Genomic DNA, 19,638 nt, shown 5'->3' on the forward strand with positions numbered 1-19,638 from the left:
CATTGACCTTTGCCATTAGTGAAAAGACGTGAACAATATACAGGTTATGAACCTCATAAATGATGGGCTAGCCGTTTGTGCTGTGCCCTACATATAGATGTGTTTTTTAATTTTTTTGAGACCTTTTCTAACCTAACTGATCCAAACCTTTAGCGTAGGTAGGCGTCGAGGTTAGGAATGTACTTTGGTAATGATTTTACAGGACCGCCTGCCATTTATTCAGTGGCATGATTGTTTATTGATGTTGGACGGACAACTATTTCATTTCCCAGCTCGTAAATCACATAATGCCAAATAAATTGTTTTCAAAATAGACAGACCAGTTTGTATCATCGCCAAAACAGCAATGACTTTGGCCCAGAAGTTCACCTGATGACAAGCAAAGCGGGATAACACGTGATCGATGACGGCCATGCGCTGGAAAATTTTCCTTTTTTATGCGCTAATTCCTCACAAAAGGCAAAAGAAGATTCCACTATGTAGAAAGTGCTTGGCAATACGTATTCTTGGCGAAAAAAATTCCAGCGATGTGGTGCAAATAAGGAGTTTCAACGGTTAACCACGAGAATACATATCGACATTAAGAGGTCATAACAGACTAATATTACTTTCCGTTTGCCGAAACGTGGTTAACCGTTGTAACACGAAGGAAGCAGTGTTTTCCTCAGTTTGAGCTGTCGTTTTCTTTGAGAGTCAAATACCAGTTCACGTTTTAAAGCTCTCTTTTCATTTTCTCTGCCGACAATACACAAAAACACAGGGTTTCGCTTGAGAAATGCAGTCGAAATACACAGGCATATGCGCTTATGTCACGCTATTTGCATTGCGTTATCATGTCACACAGGGTGTCACGAGGTGAGATTGAAAGTAATTGTTTTCGTGTACACTTGCAATGTTTGCTACGCTGTCCTTAGTTTTTTTATTGAATTGGCCATGAAATTACCTTCACTTTTCCGTAGTTTCGATAATGAACGCAGTGTCGGCCGCTCCTCACTAACGCTCCATATTTCCGTGGCCGGCCAGTGACTATCCCCACTACGTGTCAATCCTTACCCTATCCGTGATTGTTTGGGCCTTAACAATAGGATAAAGTGAAGAACGAGAAATATCCACTTTATTAAAAATATTTTCAGTACGCACCCCCTTGAAATTCATCAAAAGTTGTACATAGGCGCGAGATTCAGCGTCATCTTTTAGCTTGTAAACCATATCGACGTTAATTCTGGATATCGCAGCCCTTTTATTACGTCATCGCGTAATTCGAATTGGCCCTATAATTCGGTCGCGAATAAGTCTATGTCACCCCCACCACCAATAACATAATTATGTCATTGATTCCTTTAATTTCAGTTAAAATCAGTGTTATACACGGCTCAACTTGTGTGCAGTAGCACAATTTTACATTCAGACAATGAGGGACAAAAGTGTTGACACAGTTCCGTAAAATGGCCCCTTTTTGCATAGTGGATATACTTATCCCCTTCCCCTGTCTACCCCAACCCCTTGCCCCCAAAATCAATGTTGAATTTTGGACCCTCAAGTCTTTTTTTTACTTCAGACAACATTGATTCGGAAGGGTCGGGGGATTTACGGCGTTTAAAAGGAATGAAATAATAAATGAATGAAATGTTTGTTAAAAGCACCCGTTTTAAACAACTGTGTCAGCTACTTTTGTCCCTGATTGTAGTTGCTTCTTCTTTTTAGAAAAAAGGAGCCATCCTCTATGGGTGTCCGTATTAAGCAGGTTAAATTTTGAGAAAATGCAAGGGCTTTCTTTCCCCAGGGACAAAGCAAACTGTCCGTAATAATGAAGTGTCCTTAGGACTGACAGTCCATAAACTGTAGCTGGGCAAGCTCCCATAGGTGGCCATGTAACCCACACATCTCTTGTGGCCACTTATACAGTGAAAGTATTCACCTGGCTATAAAGCTATTACAAGAACCTCCACACCTGAAAGAGATCAAAGATGCCATTTTGAATAGGCTCATGCAAAACTAGCCTGCGAAAACGTCCGTTTCTCCTCGCTCTTCGCCGCTGGGGACGTTTCGCGCAGAGGAACGTCTGCGACTCAGCGACAGAAATTCCATACTGATGACGTAAAATCTGTCCGGAATCTGGTCAGAAGCGCTGATTGGTCGACAGAGTAGTTACATTGTTTTAGGTATTGTTTACGAATGACAGACAAGAGACAAAAGGCCATAAAGGTCAAATGTAAACGCAAAGAATCTCTAACAAAACAGTCAATATTTGTGGCATATAGTCTTCTCTAGAAGAAGCATTTGAGTTTCGCTGGAGCTTGTTGGCAGATGAACAGAACACTTTACCAAAATCGACCAGGAGACACGTAAAATTGGTCAAATTTATATTTGGAACCCCATAGCTACAGGATCTATTATGTAAACATTGATTTGCGTCATCAGTATGGAATTTCTGATGCTCGGTCCCGGACGTTCCTCTGCGTGAAATGTCCCCAGCGGAGAGGAGCAAGGAGAAACGGATGTTTTCGCAGGCTAATGCAAAACACCTGTGTGATTTTTTCAGTGATAAAAGTGAAAGTAAAACCAAGAAAAGAAAAGTATCAGATTCCACAACCAACAGTGAAACATCAATCGATCCTCCACTTCCAAATGAAGCTGGCGACGATGATGATCCCAGCAAAGAAGATGATGTTAACCCACTTGAAGAAGGTTGGGAAGCATCTTCCATTCTCGGAGCGACAGATGTTGAAGGACAAGTTCATTTTCTCATACAATGGTAAATAGACATTTTTATTGTATATGGCTGAATCCTCGAGCAGGCAAGATGAAGTGAATCCTGCCCCCATATTGGCTACCCAAGTGCCATCTAACCCACTTGGGATTCCCTGCATTGGTCCCACAAAAAAGTTCTCTTTTTGGCCATAATATTATAAATCCTTTATCGACCAAGCTTGTTCAGTCAAGATGGCTGGATATTGGCCTTGTTCTTTCTTGCATTTTTATGGTGGAGCTCCATGCGCACACAACCACGCATGAGTGGAACGACATACCTAAGAAAATTTGGTTATCTATCCATCCAAGAAATTTTGGTGATCACGTGACCATACACCCGTCCACCCATCCGCACCACAGAGAAACCAATGTGAAATGTCAAATTTTCTAGCTAGTGTGGGAGCCTGTTACCTCTGTTTAACTTGATAATAGACATCCATATTATGGTCAATTGACAGGTGTCACAACTTGGTATCCGCTGACCAGTGTCACATGACCGTATTGCGGGCTTAGGCCGCCAACTCGTTGAGGTCACGTGAAGTTTTCCACTGACCAGTTGTTAGCTTTTAATTGATTGTGGCCTCAAGTTTGTTTTTCAGTCATATGGTTTTCCCATAAAGTTGAATATAGATTTGTGGTCTTTTTAATAGTTTAAAGTCCATTGTCTGTAGTAAATTTAAAGTGCATAAACGGGAGCTTCGCTTTTAGCTATGGCTAAATCTATATGCTTGTGCTAATTTTTCTCTTTTAGGAAAGGTACAGATAGAGCAGACTTAATCCCTTCCGCCACAGCTAATGTCAGGTGGCCACAAATAGTTATCAAGTTTTATGAAGAACGTGTCACATGGACCCAGAACAATGACAATGATGGAGACAGCTGAGGGAAGTTTCACCATCTTTTAACTCTGCTTTGTGACGCCTGTTTCGAGAGGGAGGAAAAAAAGACTATTGTCTGGGAAACATGTTTTACATGTCAGTGTATGTAGCTTGTCATGTAAGGAAGTACCACTTGAAGATACATGTAGCTGTACACACTGTATCAGGCACATGCAACAACTTACTGCTTACCTTCTGTCTTCCCTCGGTTTTGTTTTATTGCTTTTTAACCACTACCTTCATTGTGCCTAACCAGCAGGGGTTCAACTTTTGAAATACGCATCAGAGATTGTAGTCTGGGAATACAGCTATCTCTCCTCACTCCTCACCACTAGGGACGTTTTGCGACTCCTTGTGAAATGTCCCTAGCAGCGAGGAGTGGTGGGATATGGTTGTTTTTGCAGTATACAGCGATTGTTACATGTAGTTCTTCATGGCAGTGATGTGTTCTGAAGGTAAACGGTGCCCCCTGGCAACCTGCTTTTGTCCTCGGGCAACAGAAATCATTTTTTTACACAAATATAATGCTTGGCATCCTGGACTTCATAAGTATGTTTAGGACTTTCTGTCAGAATTAAAAGTGAAATGAAAATGAAGACATGGTTTGAAGTCAAACAGATGTCTGCTAGTGTCTGCCCTCTTATGAGCGTAAAGTCTGGTTAGTTGGACAACTTCAATATATTTTCCTTACCAACTTTTTTATACCATCTCACTGATAATTATTCATTGCTTTGGTTTATTACTCCCTACTTCTACTTTGTTAGGGACGGCCTTAGTATCTACTGATTTTAAGTTTTTACCAGGAAGAATAAGGTTCAGTCAAATTGATGTTTATCTATGCACTATATGCAGAAACAGACTTAGCTTTTTTATGGTTTGGCATAAACATATTTCTACTTGTTAGTAGTAACATATTATAAAATGTATACCTGAAATTTTGGTCGGCACATGATGTCTTCCAAAAGAAGAGCTGGAACATCACTTGAATTGAATAATTCTCAGTAGTTCTTAAGGCTACTCTATAACATTTTAGTCATGTTCAACTTTTAACTTAGGCCCGGTTCAGATGCCAAACGTAATATGAACTTGATTCACTGATTTGATAATTGGGCTCAGGTGAAGAATGGTGTCTGACATTTATTGTCAGCTCTTAAAGAAACTACACCGACACAGCTGGATGAATCTTCTTGCAGTTTTTTTGTGTTGCATTTTGTAGTTCGCTAGCAAAAGAAAAAGGCCCGTAGATATTTTAGGTGTTATAATCATTTCTTAGGTAGTGATATCGTTAACACTCAGGTGCATTGTTAAGTGAACACACAATATGAACATTTTGTGTTTTGAAAATTAATTACAGTGTGACCAAGAACCATGAACACCTGAAATATGTCAGGAATGTTATTTTCTGTCCAATTATGCATCTGAAATCCCCTCAACAAACCAGAGTGTTTACTGTTATTTGCGCGACTTGCCATCTTTTTTACTGTTATCTTGTCCTAAAGTTCAGAATGTTTGCGTAAAATTGAGCAATAATTGAGCTAATGAAATTCAAATAGATAACTTAAAACAAAACTATGGTAAAACGTTTTTTTTTTAACCAAAGAAATCTACTTTTAACCTTGCAACATCATTTTAAGCAAAATTTGACCTTTTCGATTCTTTTGATTTTGATTAAGCCCAACTAATAACTAACATTCAGTTTGCAGTTTTGGCGTGTGAAGTCCTCAATTGTGAAGTCCTTGATTGGCTTAAAGACAATAAACATTCCTGGTGTTTTGGGTGTTCACAGTTTTCCTGGTCGCACTGTAAAAAGCACTGTCTAAATTCTAGACAGGAAATTAATTTCCAGCTGTATCAGTGGATTTTCTTTATAAACCAAAACAAAAGATTTTTTATCAGACTCTATGAGGTGTGATTGCTAGAAAGAATCCTTAGCATTATTTGGGGTGTCTTATAAACTACACTGACATTGATGGGCTGAAGTTTTGATTATGGCCTCTTGAGTGGTTGCATGTGTGTTTTGTTTGGCAAAAATATTCTATGTACAGGTGATTCACTTTCCTATTAAGTAATGGTCCAGATAAGAAGGAAAGAACCAAATGCAATGAACACACTGGAATGCACCAAGGTGCTATCTTTAATTTTGGCTCTACTACATGTACACTTCTGATTGGTTTAAACATCAAATTTTACGAAATCTTCGCCAAGCAGCCAGTTAATCCCTTGTTTTCTAACGAACTTCCTTATGACAAAATCTCTTCTGAGTCAAAGTAACACAGAAATCCTATGTGAGGAACATGTAAAATTGTAAACTTTTCTAGGCTATTGTTTTCAACTCTTATGATTGGTTAAAATCTTTAACACACAAAAAACACCCTTTAAAATGGAGTTTGAATATATTTTACTTTGGAGACTGCCATTTTGTAGGTTTACGCATTCTCTGTGTAGAAATAAGAACATTCTTATGTGGGGAAAGCATATTGTCCCAGAACAAAAGAAATTGTTTCCCTTCTTACCAGGATCATTACTTAAAGAACTGCCTTGCCATCAAACTAAATAAATTGTAACTCTCGAAATATCTCAGGAATGTTTATCATGCTGACCAATCACAGTAAAGGTCAAGATACTGTGAAACCAAAAACTAATTAAGTGAATGTTGTTGCCTGCAATCTCACGCCAAATAGCTCTTTTCCATCACAACACTGTTTAAAACTTTCCAGAAACATTTTTTATGGTTACGGTTTTCCACATTCTCAATGGCAGGACAATAATTTTTTAAAATTAATAGACACTATACAAACTCACGTTAATGTTCCTGGACTTGTGTGCAATTGAAGCTACTGGTCCTAAACCGAAAATATTAGTTGACTGTAATGCTGCAATACCCAATAGCTTGTACTTAAGATATAACTTTGAGGATAATGGGTCTTGAGAGATACTTTGTGAAATTGGAAAGTTCATTATTTTTACTTTCTGATTTCTTTACAGTTCTGTTTTTTGTTGTTTACTTGTGATAAGCAGAAATACCGTAAAATTCCGAAAATAAGCCCCTCCAAATATAAGCCCCCAATCCGGTAACGCAAAAAACCTTCCGTTAAATCGCCCCTCCAAATATAAGCCCTTTGGGGGCTGGTACTTGGAAAATTGCCCTCAAATACAAAGTAAAACAAAGCAAAAACAGTAAATTTACTTCCAACTATAAGGCTAGCCCAATTGATTTTGAAACACAAATTTCCTTCCGTAGATAAGCCCCTCCAAATATAAGCTCCTCCAAAAATAAGCCCCTCAAAAAGGTCCTTTGAAAAATATAAGCCCCGGGGCTTATTTTCGGAATTTTACGGTATAGTGTATTCAGGTGTTACTTATATTTTGAAACGTTTCATTTTCCCATGTCTTAAGCATTGTGGCTGTACTTGAATGCCTTCTGCTTAGTAAAAATCAGGATATCATATATACTGACTAAATCTTGGCTTCCTACAAGTTTGAAATGACTCCCAACTGAATGTACATGTGTAAAATAGACTTGTCTGCTTGTTGATTGACCTGAAAGTTCATTTTATTTTATTAACATTGAGTAATCATTAATAAAATGGTGTATTATTATAACCTTCCTGTTTATTTTTCTTTACACCATGTTCTTCAAAGGCCATGATATTCCAATCCCACCTATACATTTAACATGCATTGCCAGCTGATGACTGCTTTGCCATTAGCCAAAAATTAGATAAAATAAGAGAGTGCGACAAGTTGGGTTTTTGATTTCAAAAGGGAATGAACCTTTTTAAATATCATCAGAATGTTGTTTTTACACATGTATAACTTTTAAATGGGACAACAAAGTGAATAAGTAAAAAATTACCGGTATATGAGAAGAAAGAGGCTAATGTTAATCAGTCATTTTGGGAGTGTAAAATACAGCAGTCACTGAATCTGCTGACTTTTTTGTGAACAGATGACTTTATTAGATTCAGCAGTCTACTTGCCTTTTGTCAAATTAACCGATTGCAGAAAAGCTACATCCTAGTGGCTGATTACTCTCTTTCTTTCCCACCCTACTCCCTGCTCTTGTTATTGCTGCAGGCCACAAATGTTTACAATGTGATGATGTAGCAATCAGCTCTCAAGAGACCTAAAATCTGGAGACCTTTTTTAAATTAACCCTCCCGCCCCAAAATTGACACAAATTGACAGTCCCCAAATCTGAAATCTTTCATGAGATACAGTGTACATACTACCAAAATTCACCATGATCGATGTAATGATGAAAAAATCTTCGTCAGTTATGAAATTCATGCAAAAATACCGCAGATACCATACTTTGAATAAAAAAGTCAAATTCTTAGGAAAAGGGGCAAAATTCCATGCTCAAGCACAGAAAACCTCAAAAGTCGATTTTATCTGGAGAATTTGTGACCCGTACAGGAGAGCAGGCGATTGGGGGCCTGTTTTTCGAAAGTCCTTGAAACAGGCCCAAAAGCAAATTTTAAAATCAAAACCTGTAGAATAGTAGCATAGTTCTTGGCTCAAACCAGTCAACTTTTCTTTGTTAACTGATAGTTTCATTGTATCATGCTCAAAATTTTTGAAACTTCAACCCTGCATGTAAACACGACAAACACAAAACGGCTTTACATGCCCAAAAGTATTGAGGACTTTCTAGAAATGGGCCCCAGGACTGTATCTGGGATACTCCCAGATAATCTGGGTGAGTTGGCTTATATGAAATAAACGCCCATTCTGGGTATACAGTTAACAACACACTAAAAAATTTTCTCTCTTGAGGTTCATTTTTTATAACATTTAAAGCCAGTAAAAACATAGCCTACATGTATGTTGCAAGTGTTTCCTGCGAGCTCATCGAGAAAGTTTTTTTTAGGCTCTCACTCCAACTTTCACACAGTAACTTGATTGGAAATGCTTTCTACACAGGCAAGTAAAAACAAACATGTATAACCAGAAACAAAATTACATAAATTTTTTATTAGTTCTTTTTCTATTGAGCAACAAAAAGGTTAGTCATAGCTGTAGTAAATATATACAGTTCACTTTCATTCCAGTATGCTCCCTGATAGACTGCCATTGACATCCAACATCACATGTCATCTAACAATCTTTTCTTCATCCCCGTGAGGTCCTTAAATTTCACAGCAAAGTAGCCGGCAACTATTGTCTGTAGTTTTAAGCCCAAAGAAGACTGAAAATTTAAAATGCAGAGAATAAATGAAACATATTATTAATGTAATTGCATATATTGTTACTGTTTTCAAGACAGAAACCTTCATTGTAACTACAGAGTAGCTCAATCTGTCTTGAAGACAGATGTTGACTGTCAAGCGTAGTTCAGCTATGACCAGTAAGTCTAAATTATGGGGAAAACATGTTATTGTTTTTAAAACCTAATAATATGAAATAAAGGTAAATAAGCTGTCAAGAAAACTTCCCTTATGCATCAGCTTAAAATCCCACCACATTGGAGAACTGTGAATGAATTCAACATGACACAGTGACCATTGACATCCTATTGGTGTCCTCCTCACTTACCCAAACAAAGACTCATGTGCAGGGTATTAAATGCAATTTGTCAACAAGCTCTAAGAGGTGTTAAAATAATTACATTTTTCAGGGTCAAAGAGCATTTTTTCGCTTTCAATGATGATGGCAACTTCATGTTTTTTGCTATTGTTTGCAGGGTTCAAATTAAAATCACAGCTTTTAGGCTGAATCCAAAGGCTTTTATTTGTCACGGCTAATTTTTTCCTAGCTGTCTTTTTAGGTGTTTATTCAAGTGTAAAATGCGGCTTTGTTTATTAGACATATCGTCCCACTTCTTCACTCACAAACCAGGGTGAAGAACCCCAGTTTGACCTTGCTATTGCTTATCGTTTTAAATTAATTACTATTATGCAACAGTACGACCTTGACTCTCTATCAGCACTATTGGCAATAAGGAAGCAAAAGTTTTCGTTGACCTCTGCTCACAATACGGAGCTTAAGCAACTGCGACGACGACAACTTCAAAAAACTGTCAATAGATTTAATGATCAAAACAACAGCTCTGCACGTGCATCTCGCTTTTTAGTACATTTCTTTGACGTCCACTGCATGACTACCATGTGAAACCTCCTAATTTGTCGTTTTATGGAGGACGTGGACATATGACGACAAAATTTTTCTTCCTCTTTTTGAACTGGAACTAAATCCTTAAGAATTCAACTCCAGGAAAAGTCCCCTGCATTTCACATATTGAGCGGGTTCAAATAAATGCGATTAAGTTTGAAACAATGCAAATTCATTTTTTAGTGACGTTTTCACTGCCGTCATCATCATTGTTGCTGAAGGTCCCTAATGATTTATCACCCCTTCTTATTGACAAGTTGCATTTTAGTACCATGTGAGTCACTGTTTTGCCGTGTGACAAGGTTTCAACCATTGCTACGTCATGGTAAATTCTCTTTTACAACATTTTATAAGGGAAACAAACTGCCACATGACTTCACTTACAGGGATGGGATCATATGGTTAAAGAGTAAAATAAAAGTCGAACTTTGCAGTAAAGCCATGTAGATTCTGCTATGGAATTGTGACAGTAGGGGTATTTTAACCTGGAAATTCACCCTTTGTTTGGAAAGGGTTTTCTAGTAGCAAGAGAAAGGTATAACGTTACAGGAGAATATTTATTTTTGAAAGAGACTCCACGTCTAAATAGAAAATAGTCTTAGCCTACTGGGCCCAGTTGCTCGAAGCATGGTTAGCGTTAACCAGTGTTTAATACCTTGACAACGTATTGGTTTTGATACTGCTTAACCAATGGTTTAAGCTAACCATGCTTTGAGCAACTCAGCCCTGAACGTTTGCCAGAGAATTCTGCCTAGTAAACGGAGAATTCCCCGATCGCAATCCCCGATGCCTAATGAACACTCCGTTGGTGAATTGTCCAGATTCAATGTGTTTGTTCTAGCTCTCTCTTTAAGGTTGGAAACAAGGGAGTGCATAGAAAAAATCGCTAAAATCGCACTGGATCAGGAAAATAACCACACAGGAAGCAAGAACACACCAGATAAAGCAAGGCAAGGGATTTTTTGTTGAGAACTTCTGCGAAAAAATATCTTGTTGAATCTTTAACCGGGATTCACAGGTAAATTCTTTACGTTCAAAGCTATTTAGAGATTAGGCGATATAATTTGTATCACACCAGCAGCCCGTAACCTGGCCACCTCCAACTCTCATACTGCGCTTGGAAGGCCTGTGGTTTTCCTCTGCAAATGTAAATATGTGCCACTACGACACGAACTTTCCGAACGCAGTGTCTCATGGAAGGCGTAAACACACGAGAAAAATTCCTTTTTTTTGGATGCGGCCGCTAACAATTAATAGCGCTAGTCGATTTGTCTCGCATAAATTATACAATTGCAATACTCAACCTACAAGACAGTCGATCGCGCGAAAGTGCATCTCCTCGCTCGCTCATTACAAATCTTCCGAAAAAAGGGCTTGCTTACCTCAGCAATGTTGGCTCGGGCATTCCAGGTTCACCTCCTTGTTTTAATCCTAAAAAAGTAGCAGCAAAAAATAAACGTTAAAATTTTAAATGCAGTTTGGAGACATCCACCGAAAAATTCGCCTTTCGAGAAAGCACGTGCGATAGGAAAAGTTTTCCTACCTAGATAGATTATAAGTGGAATGAAACCCCAATGAAATGCTGTTTTACTAATTTTCAACACTTTTTGGATACGCTTTTTGGTCTCCTTTTTCATTTTTCTCGTCGGTAGGCAACAAAAAAGTTAAAACCAAACTTTCTTGATTCTTTGTAGCAGCGCAAGATGGTGGTTAATATATGACCGTGGAGGCCTGGGACATCACTGGAGGTAATCAGCACTCAGAATTTACCCAGAAATCTCTGTTAGAGAAGTGCTTTGCTAGGCGCCGAAAGAAGTCCTAGGAAGACGCCTCGCGAAATTATCCAGGTGGGTGAAACTTTAATTCCTCCATTGGCTTTGTAGAAGAGTTACGGAAGGTCTTATCTAAATGGTATATAATAAATCAGAGATTGAAGTATCAGGGACGTCAGTACCGCCACGGTTGGCTTCTTCCGCTTTCTCACACCCACGTTCCCTTTACGTCAAATTGCCCACCTGTCACAAGCATGCAGGGTTGTCAGAAAGTTTTGAAGTAGACGGCTGAGTTTTCAAAGTATTTAAGCAACCAGTGCAGGGATGTTTTATTTTAAAAACGTCACCCGTAAAGAAATGCCAAGCAGAGTAGTCGGCTGATACTAATCAAGCCGGAGGCGATTTTCGCCGGTAGCCGGCTACTTTTGACAACCCTGATAAGCATCCTCTCCTCTTCTCCCTTTCTCATAAATACACTGAATATAAGTCATTTCTCTAAATCATGCCTGTTGTGATTCAGGCATGTTTTAGCAGAGATAGTTTCTTCGGTCTGGCGCGTGACAACGTTTTCCTCCTGAGTTATCAAGAACTACAGTAGCTCTTGACAGGATCCCCGCTGGCTCCTGCCCTTAATCAAAAATCGTGGTGGTGAAAGTGCAGAGATGTTATCCTAATTCTAAGTAAATTATCGAATTTGTGGACAACTTCGAGAGACTAAATTTTATGGCCCCAGGGTTCTCTTGGCAAGTCAACATGGATCGCCTGAGATTATGAGAGAGATGTCGGTAAGTGTAGGTAATTGTAACTCATAGTTCTTACTGTCTCGAGCTATCAGTGATCGGCTTAAAGCGGGTCTGGATGGGGTTAACTGACTGACAAATGGCCAAAATTTCACTGACTGATAACTGACAAGTCCCCTAAAATTTAACTGACAACTGACATTTGCCTTGGGTTTTACTGTCAACTGACAAAGGACCTGATTGTCCTTTGTTTTCTACAAAACCTATTGTTAAGGCCTAGATGATTCAGATACGGTCTTTCTTGGTCTTTCTTACGATTTAGTCGACTATTCTGAAGGTATAGATTTTGATTGGCTTAATGATTGGAAATGTCGGACCCTCGCCAGCAAAAACGTTTGTGTGGAGAAGAAACACAGAAGATTTGGGAAATAGAGAGCTTTCAATCGCAAACTGATAAAAATTACGGTACTATTGCATCAGTTTTCTCTTTTAATGATTAATTTCTATTATGTGTGCCTTTTTAGCTAACTTTTGAATCAAAACTGAACCAAATAAGTTCCGTAGTTAATTATTTAAAATAATAATTTAACCGACAACTGACAAAAAGCCTAAAATTTAACTGACAACTGACCAATGGCCAAAATTTTAACTGACAACTGACATTTGTGTACCCCCACCCAGACACTACTGGTCAACGAACCAGTCCGTTTTGTTTTGTTTCATATTATCTACAAAACTAGTGAAACGTCCATCTTGAGTGTATACAACAACAGCTTTCCGTGAGTTTCCGTACCCGTTAATTATCTGAACTTTCGAGAAACCGGCCCCAGGGTAACAAAAACTGCGCAACTGAACTTTGATCGATTTTGTACGAGGCTGGATGGAGCCTATAGCAACTCCTACAGCCGCTTCCGCAGCGAGGAGGAACGCGGATTTTCATGCTTTCCTCGTCAGTCGTCACTGAAATAAAGGTCGCAGAACATATCTTTTTGCATCCTAAAAAACTTTGATGCGGTTTGCTAATTTTAATTATGCGCTCTTCGTCACGGCTATAAATTTCTTTGGGGTTCAGTACGTTATAATTCAATTTTATCTTTTCCTTTGTTTTGAGGTATGGTAATGTATGATAATAAGTTTGAAACAAGGAACATAAAATTTAAACCAATAATGAAATTGAACCACAACATATATATCATCCTCGCAGTTGTAATTGACAGTGATCAAGAAAGAATTAGCCTGCGAGCAAGCTCTCCTATTTGGGCGAGCCTCGCCAGAACGCGCAAGCGAGGGGCCGAGGAGACCAAACTTGTCACACAGACGAAGCGGGTGCCAGCTTGGCCTGTTATCAATCAACTTTGTTTTCCGGAACGTCATTTTTCAGCCAATGGTATTTCCTTTCGTCTCAGCTAATTACAAATGAAATTTCATGAGAGATCGTTGCAAGCTCTCCTTTCCTCTACCCCTCGCGGCTTCGCCGCTCACTGCGATTAGTCCCTCAGGATGGTCACGCGAGCGAGGAAATCGAGCGAAGCGAGCGAAAGCCGAGGGGAAGCTGGGAAGGAGGCGGGAAAGGAGGACGGGAAAGGACTCTTCTTCTCGCCTCTCTCCAGTTTCCCTGTCGGCCAATTCGCTCTCTCCAGCCCTGCCGAGCTTAGACATTCTGACTGAAGAGGGACTGCTCGCAGTCTATTCCCGCGCGCTCGCCGATGTTTTTGAAAAGAACGAAAAGAAAAATATAAAATGTCTTTGTTTACAGGTTAATAAGCACCCTTCCCCGAATAAGGGCAAGGCCCTAGGCCAAAATATCAGACAAGCGCCCCTCTCGAATAAGCGCCTTACCCTCCTTCCTCACCCCCTCAATTTCTTAAATACTGTGAAACTCATAAAACCGTCATCGTCAGAAATATTTCTGGAATGTGATTGTGTTGCACAGAAAAGGCCAATAAGGTTTGACAAAACTAAATTGCAATGCTCGCCGTGTGTCCTTAACTTTCGATGTAATTCGTCGTGTTTCCCAACTAACTTTCCTGAAATATTTCAGTTGTTAAAGCTTTTTGTATTTGAAATGCAGTAACATGAACTTTTATCCCCTTTTTGGCTTAAAGGTAATTTGTGCCGGCCCAAGCTTCAAGCATGTGACAAATTGGAGAACTGAGAGATCAATGAGTATCTTACAAGATTAAAACAGATTACCGACAACAAACGATATTAGAGGCAGGCTAGGACTTGGCAAATATGAGTACTGAGCTATTTGCAAAATTTAAAGCAATGCAGGCAGAGAAAAACGCCCCTGAAGACCAGCAGTTCAAGGAATGGGAAAATCATCCTTGCTGTGTCCTACTTCCTTCACCTGAGAAGCTGGATATATCGATGAACTTACCAGGCTCAGATGTTACAGATACTTTAGAGGACTTTCAACGGATTAAAAACTGGGCAAAGGAGAATAAATTGCTGAACACGGGGTTTCCTGATTACCGTGAAAGACAAGACAAACAGCTTGAAAAGTCTAGTTTTAAAAGCCTTGTCCAGCTCGCATTCAGCACAGCATTTGTAGCAATGCGTAACACAAGAAGCCCTGATCTAGAGGAGTTGGTGTTTTGGTTTTACACAGGTCATGGGCTTGGCACGGAAACCGCCAAAACACTGGAATATTTGTCAACCCCTTGCCTTAGCAATTTTGATTTGAATCATAATTATCTTGATGATGCAATCGTTTTTGATTTCGTACAGAAAGAGAGGAAAGTACAAGGAGGGGAGCTCTGCCTACACATGGGTGGCTTTTGTGATCTTTATGGCTTGTTGAAGCCATGGATTGCAGCTGTGAAGTCAGAGTCAATAAATGCCCCAGGTCAAAAGAAAAATAAGCACCTTGTCGTCATCCTAGATAGCTGCCATTCAGGGATAATTGCACAGGAGTTGAAAGAGTTTGAGAGGCAAGTCCGAAAGAAAGATGATTCTTTTTTGAAAGAAAATAGCGTAACCATTCAAGCTGCTTGTGGTCCTAACGAGCGCACTTTCGGAGGTTATTTCACTCCTGTCTTTCTCTACCTGAATGATCCACAGAATAAGAAGCTTTTGGAACAGTTGAGGAAAAGTTGGAAACAAATGACAGATGAAAAGAAAGATGAATACAGATCGATTGAACTCCCATCTCCGATGGTGGTAACTACGAGGGCTTCGCTTCAGGGCACTGAAGAGGAAGCTCAGCCTCCTCCCGCTCAGGGTGGTACAGTGGACCCTCAGCCTCCCCTCGCTCAGGGTGATACAGTGGACCCTCAGCCTCCCCCCGCTCAGGGAGGTACAGTGGACCCTCAGCCTCCCCCCGCTCAGGGAGGTACAGTGGATCCTCAGCCTCCCCCCGCTCAGGGTGGTACAGTGGACCCTCAGCCTCCCCTCGCTCAGGGTGATACAGTGGACCCTCAGCCTCCCCCCGCTCAGGGAGGTACAGTGGACCCTCAGCCTCCCCCCGCTCAGGGAGGTACAGTGGATCCTCAGCCTCCCCCCGCTCAGGGTGGTACAGTGGACCCTCAGCCTCCCCCCGCTCAGGGTGATACAGTGGACCCTCAGCCTCAGAATGTTACAATGGAAATCAATGTTCAGAATTTCAAGTTGACACTCTTCCCAGATGCTGGATTCTTTAAATTCTGTTCCCTTAAGGTCTTTCAATATCGGCAGGCCAAGGCTTTAGAGCCTTTAGTGAAAGAAAGAGCACTATACCGTGCCACAGTAGAAGCGTTTATGAAGTCCAAAAGCTTTAAAGTTCTCGACTACAAGCTCAAGACATACACTGGAACTGGTCCAGCTGACAAAAACGCTGGATCTCCGAAAGCCCTGTTCCTGCTGGATGATCCCCACAACCCTGGCTTTGCTGTCTGTGCACACGTTCATTTCAAAGCAGGAAGTACAGATGTCAATGACGTTCAAAGAATCAATCTCGTGCACCACAGGAGACCACCCGGTAGATGTATTGAGTACGTGGAAGATGGTGGAAAGTTTCGGGTTAATATAGACAAAACTGCTGATGCTGCTCGTGAATTGGTAAAAGCTTGTCGTCAGTATGTAGATACAAATGAACCAGGCAGGTGGAATAATGTCAGCCAATGGAACATGACAGGAAGTCAACTTAGTGTCAATGGACAATTTAGATTGAACGAGCGTTCCGCTTGGGAACAAAGCTATTTGACGTCCATTAAAAAGTATAAACTTCCTGAAAAGGTTCCAGCCAACTCCTGGCACCGTTTTCCGCTTTTATCATCATTTTTTGTTTTGTTTGCCATCTCCTTTCATTTTTACTTAAACATGCGTGCTTAAGATTGGAACCATTTTTGGAGCTCACACTGTGTCTCTTAAGGTCACGTGACCAGCCACGCCTATAATTATGCAAAATTTAGTATTTTCAGATTACCCCATGAAAGTGACTGTTGAAGCTTCCGTTTATTTTCCATAGTGTTAAGTTTAAAGTCAAATGAGTCAAATTAAACGGGGAATCGCAAAATATTTTAATTCCTATGCAATTATCAAATGTTTTCTCCTCGACCCAGTCCCACTCTCAAATCGAAACGTTATAGTTCACTCAAAACTAATAATTTTCAAAAAAACCGATTAATTCCATAAATCTTGTGTTAATAGTCGTTGAAAAAAAAAAAATCACAAATAGTACTCGCAAAATGTCGTAAAATTGGATCGAACTAAATGGCAAAACATGGGCGAGACAAGTCACGTGACTAAGATAGCTCATTAGTGACAACGGATAAGAACATTTTTTAAGAAGTATTTATCGCATGTAAAGTTTCAAGTCGAAAAGCTAAATCTTCTTTAAACTAGATCACCCCCTTACAAATTTCAAGAGACCCATTCCTAATTCACCCGAGAAACAGTAGGCACTGTTAAGTTCAGTTCAGTTTTCTGTTCGCATTTTACAATTTTTATGATGAATGTGATTGATAGAATCCCTAATCAAATCACTATGGACATCGAATCTTGGTTCCCCAGGGGTCCCAGAGCTAACAAAACATTCCTTCCTCTGCTTATTATCGCGTAGCAAGAAGTTAAGCTAAAACACATCTCAAGTTAAGGACAGTTAAATGGGTGTTCACACGAGAGATTTTGTTAGCCTGCGCAGCTAGCGTTTCCGTGCGGTTTCGGAGCAAAGAACGAGGAAGAGAATAAAAGACCGCGCGATTTTTTTTTTTTCGGCTCTCATTCCATATTTCGAGCGGCCAAAACCGAAAATCCCTCGGTCTTTCTTTACTCAGAAACCAAAAGGGAAACGCTTGCAACCGTCAGGCTAGTGAGTTGCTTGCTCGCTGGTCATAAATGTTTCCGGGAGAGGACGAACTATTCGTGGTCCAGTCAACTTATGAATGACCTGTGATATAACCCCATATAAAAGATAGTGAGCCGAACTAAAATGACATATAGACTTTACATAGAATGTAGTGCAGCGTTACCCCAGATTGACTTGATTATCAATGGGTTTTGCATTGTGTAAACTTTGTTTTATACTGATATATTTACTTGAATATTCTAGGCTAGCGTAATAATTATTTTATTCATCTTTGATGGGTATATTATACTTCAGTTTTTTTTTACGAGTTAGGAGTAATAGTGTGATTGTACCACTTACATAGTTCTACTGATGCTGTGCATCTTTTTAATGAATACTATAAGCGTCATAATACGATATTTATAGATTTAAATGTAAACTGAGCCAACTTGAGTTTTTAAACTTAAAGATTACTGTTCCTTAGAGTACGTTTCTTTGCGGGAGAATGCATGCAGGATCAAATTATTTAACTGTGACGTTTTACATAGGTTACATCCAAAAAATGAAAAAAATCCTGGAAATGAATTATTCAGCGTACCAGTATTAAGGACAAAAAGCAGCGAGAACATATGGCATCAGACCTCAAGTATTAACAGAAAACCCGCTTTCCAGGTGGGAATCCTAAACTGTCGGATTTCTAGATTTGACCTTGAGTCGACTCTACTCGACCAGTATGGATTCTTTAGATTCAAAATCCATTTTGGGGTTATTTAGTAGCGAAACACAAAGTCCGTTTTTGGATTTATGTATCCGCATTAGGATTTACTTAGCAAAGAAACGTACCCGAGCACATGACAACAGTTATAATCATTGCAAGTCTTAGCTAAGCGTTTTTGATCGATATGCAGTACGAAGCTCTGTAACTTAATTGGCTTAGTTTGTTCGTCTCCAAAAGAGAGTCCGAGGTATCGGAATAAAATCTACGTGGAACAGGATCTATTTAATTACTTCTGCCTTTATCTCTTTCTTTGATGATTTAAAGAAATCTTTTTAGAAGCCGAGGTTAACGATGAACGATACCTTTTACTCCCAACAGTGCGTTGGAATCCAGGTATTTTAGAAGGCCTCTAAGCTTTGTAATGCCCCCTAGGGGCACTCCCTTTTTGTCCTAAGGGATCTTCATTTCTCCACTGGAAAGGGTATTGTTATCAGGGCTCTGAGTCTTGACACGGTATACAGTTTTATACTATTTAGCGTCTTGAACAGGTTGCCTTTTTGAAACAAAGCCTTTAAAGGGACATGAAGGTTGGCGGTTTGTGGTCTACATTTGTGGTACCCGGATATATTATATTATTTCTTTCCAATAGTTGAAAAAATACTGTATACGAAAGACTATGAATCAAGGTCATAAAGTCATAGCCGACTCTTTGTTCATCATTTCAGGACAATTTAATTGGCTGTAGAATAGCAGGCTGGATTATGTTACAGCATGATTTGTAGTGCTATTAGGTACAAACTATACCGCGAGTGAAAATGTTATACGTAATTCGCTATGGCTCGTACTTTCAGCAAATGTACTCGATAACTGTTTTCAAAAATCAATAAACTTATTCTGTTTTTAAGAACAGAACAGACTTATTTCCAACAAGAGGTCCGTTAGTCAAATACCCTGCGAACAAAGTCAATTCATATCGAGATAAAAAAATCTCCTGCTCGGCGAGCCAAAATTAAGTGGCTCTGTGAAGAGCAATTTCGCTCGCCTTTTGCTGCTTCAGTTTTAAGGAGAATGTAGCGACGATTTTATGCACAAGTTTTTTGTAAATTTTTGTTGCAGTTTTTTTAATCGTTATACAGCGATTTCTGTAGGCTTGTGTAATAAACGCACTTCGTCTTGGCTCTGTCTTTGTTCTCTCTTGCGCAAAGGGTCTTTAAGAAATCGCCGCTAGTTTACACTCGCAAAATGTCGCCTCTGGAAACGGATTAATCGGGCCTTTTACAAAGCGCCTCTGCCGTAACAATCGTAATAGTTATTGCATCTTTTCAGCTACAGTTATATCTTCTTTATTCTCCACAACGAATGCAACAACATTTTTATTTCGCAAAAAAGTGCGAGGGGAAG

The 19,638-nt window shown here is 39.6% G+C and overlaps 2 protein-coding genes across 2 annotated transcripts in view; both read left to right on the forward strand.

Moving 5' to 3' along the window:
* LOC140931252 (heterochromatin protein 1-like) overlaps positions 1 to 7,230 on the forward strand; it is a 10,261-nt gene extending 3,031 nt beyond the window's left edge. Inside the window, exons 2-3 of the mRNA XM_073381020.1 lie at positions 2,543 to 2,755; positions 3,503 to 7,230. Of these exons, the coding sequence (XP_073237121.1) occupies positions 2,543 to 2,755; positions 3,503 to 3,632 (343 nt within the window). The 3' untranslated portion in view covers positions 3,633 to 7,230. The remainder of the gene's footprint in view (positions 1 to 2,542; positions 2,756 to 3,502) is intronic.
* Positions 7,231 to 11,559: 4,329 nt separating this feature from the next.
* On the forward strand, positions 11,560 to 17,036 carry LOC140929808 (uncharacterized). Its single transcript, XM_073379509.1, has 3 exons — positions 11,560 to 11,588; positions 14,359 to 15,426; positions 15,814 to 17,036. The coding sequence occupies exons 2-3, from the start codon at positions 14,489 to 14,491 to the stop codon at positions 16,562 to 16,564; spliced, it is 1,689 nt and encodes a 562-aa protein (XP_073235610.1). The 5' UTR covers positions 11,560 to 11,588; positions 14,359 to 14,488; the 3' UTR covers positions 16,565 to 17,036.
* The last annotated feature ends 2,602 nt before the right edge of the window (positions 17,037 to 19,638 follow it).

Source organism: Porites lutea, chromosome 3 (assembly GCF_958299795.1).
Source record: "Porites lutea chromosome 3, jaPorLute2.1, whole genome shotgun sequence".
Taxonomy (NCBI): Eukaryota; Metazoa; Cnidaria; class Anthozoa; order Scleractinia; family Poritidae; genus Porites; species Porites lutea.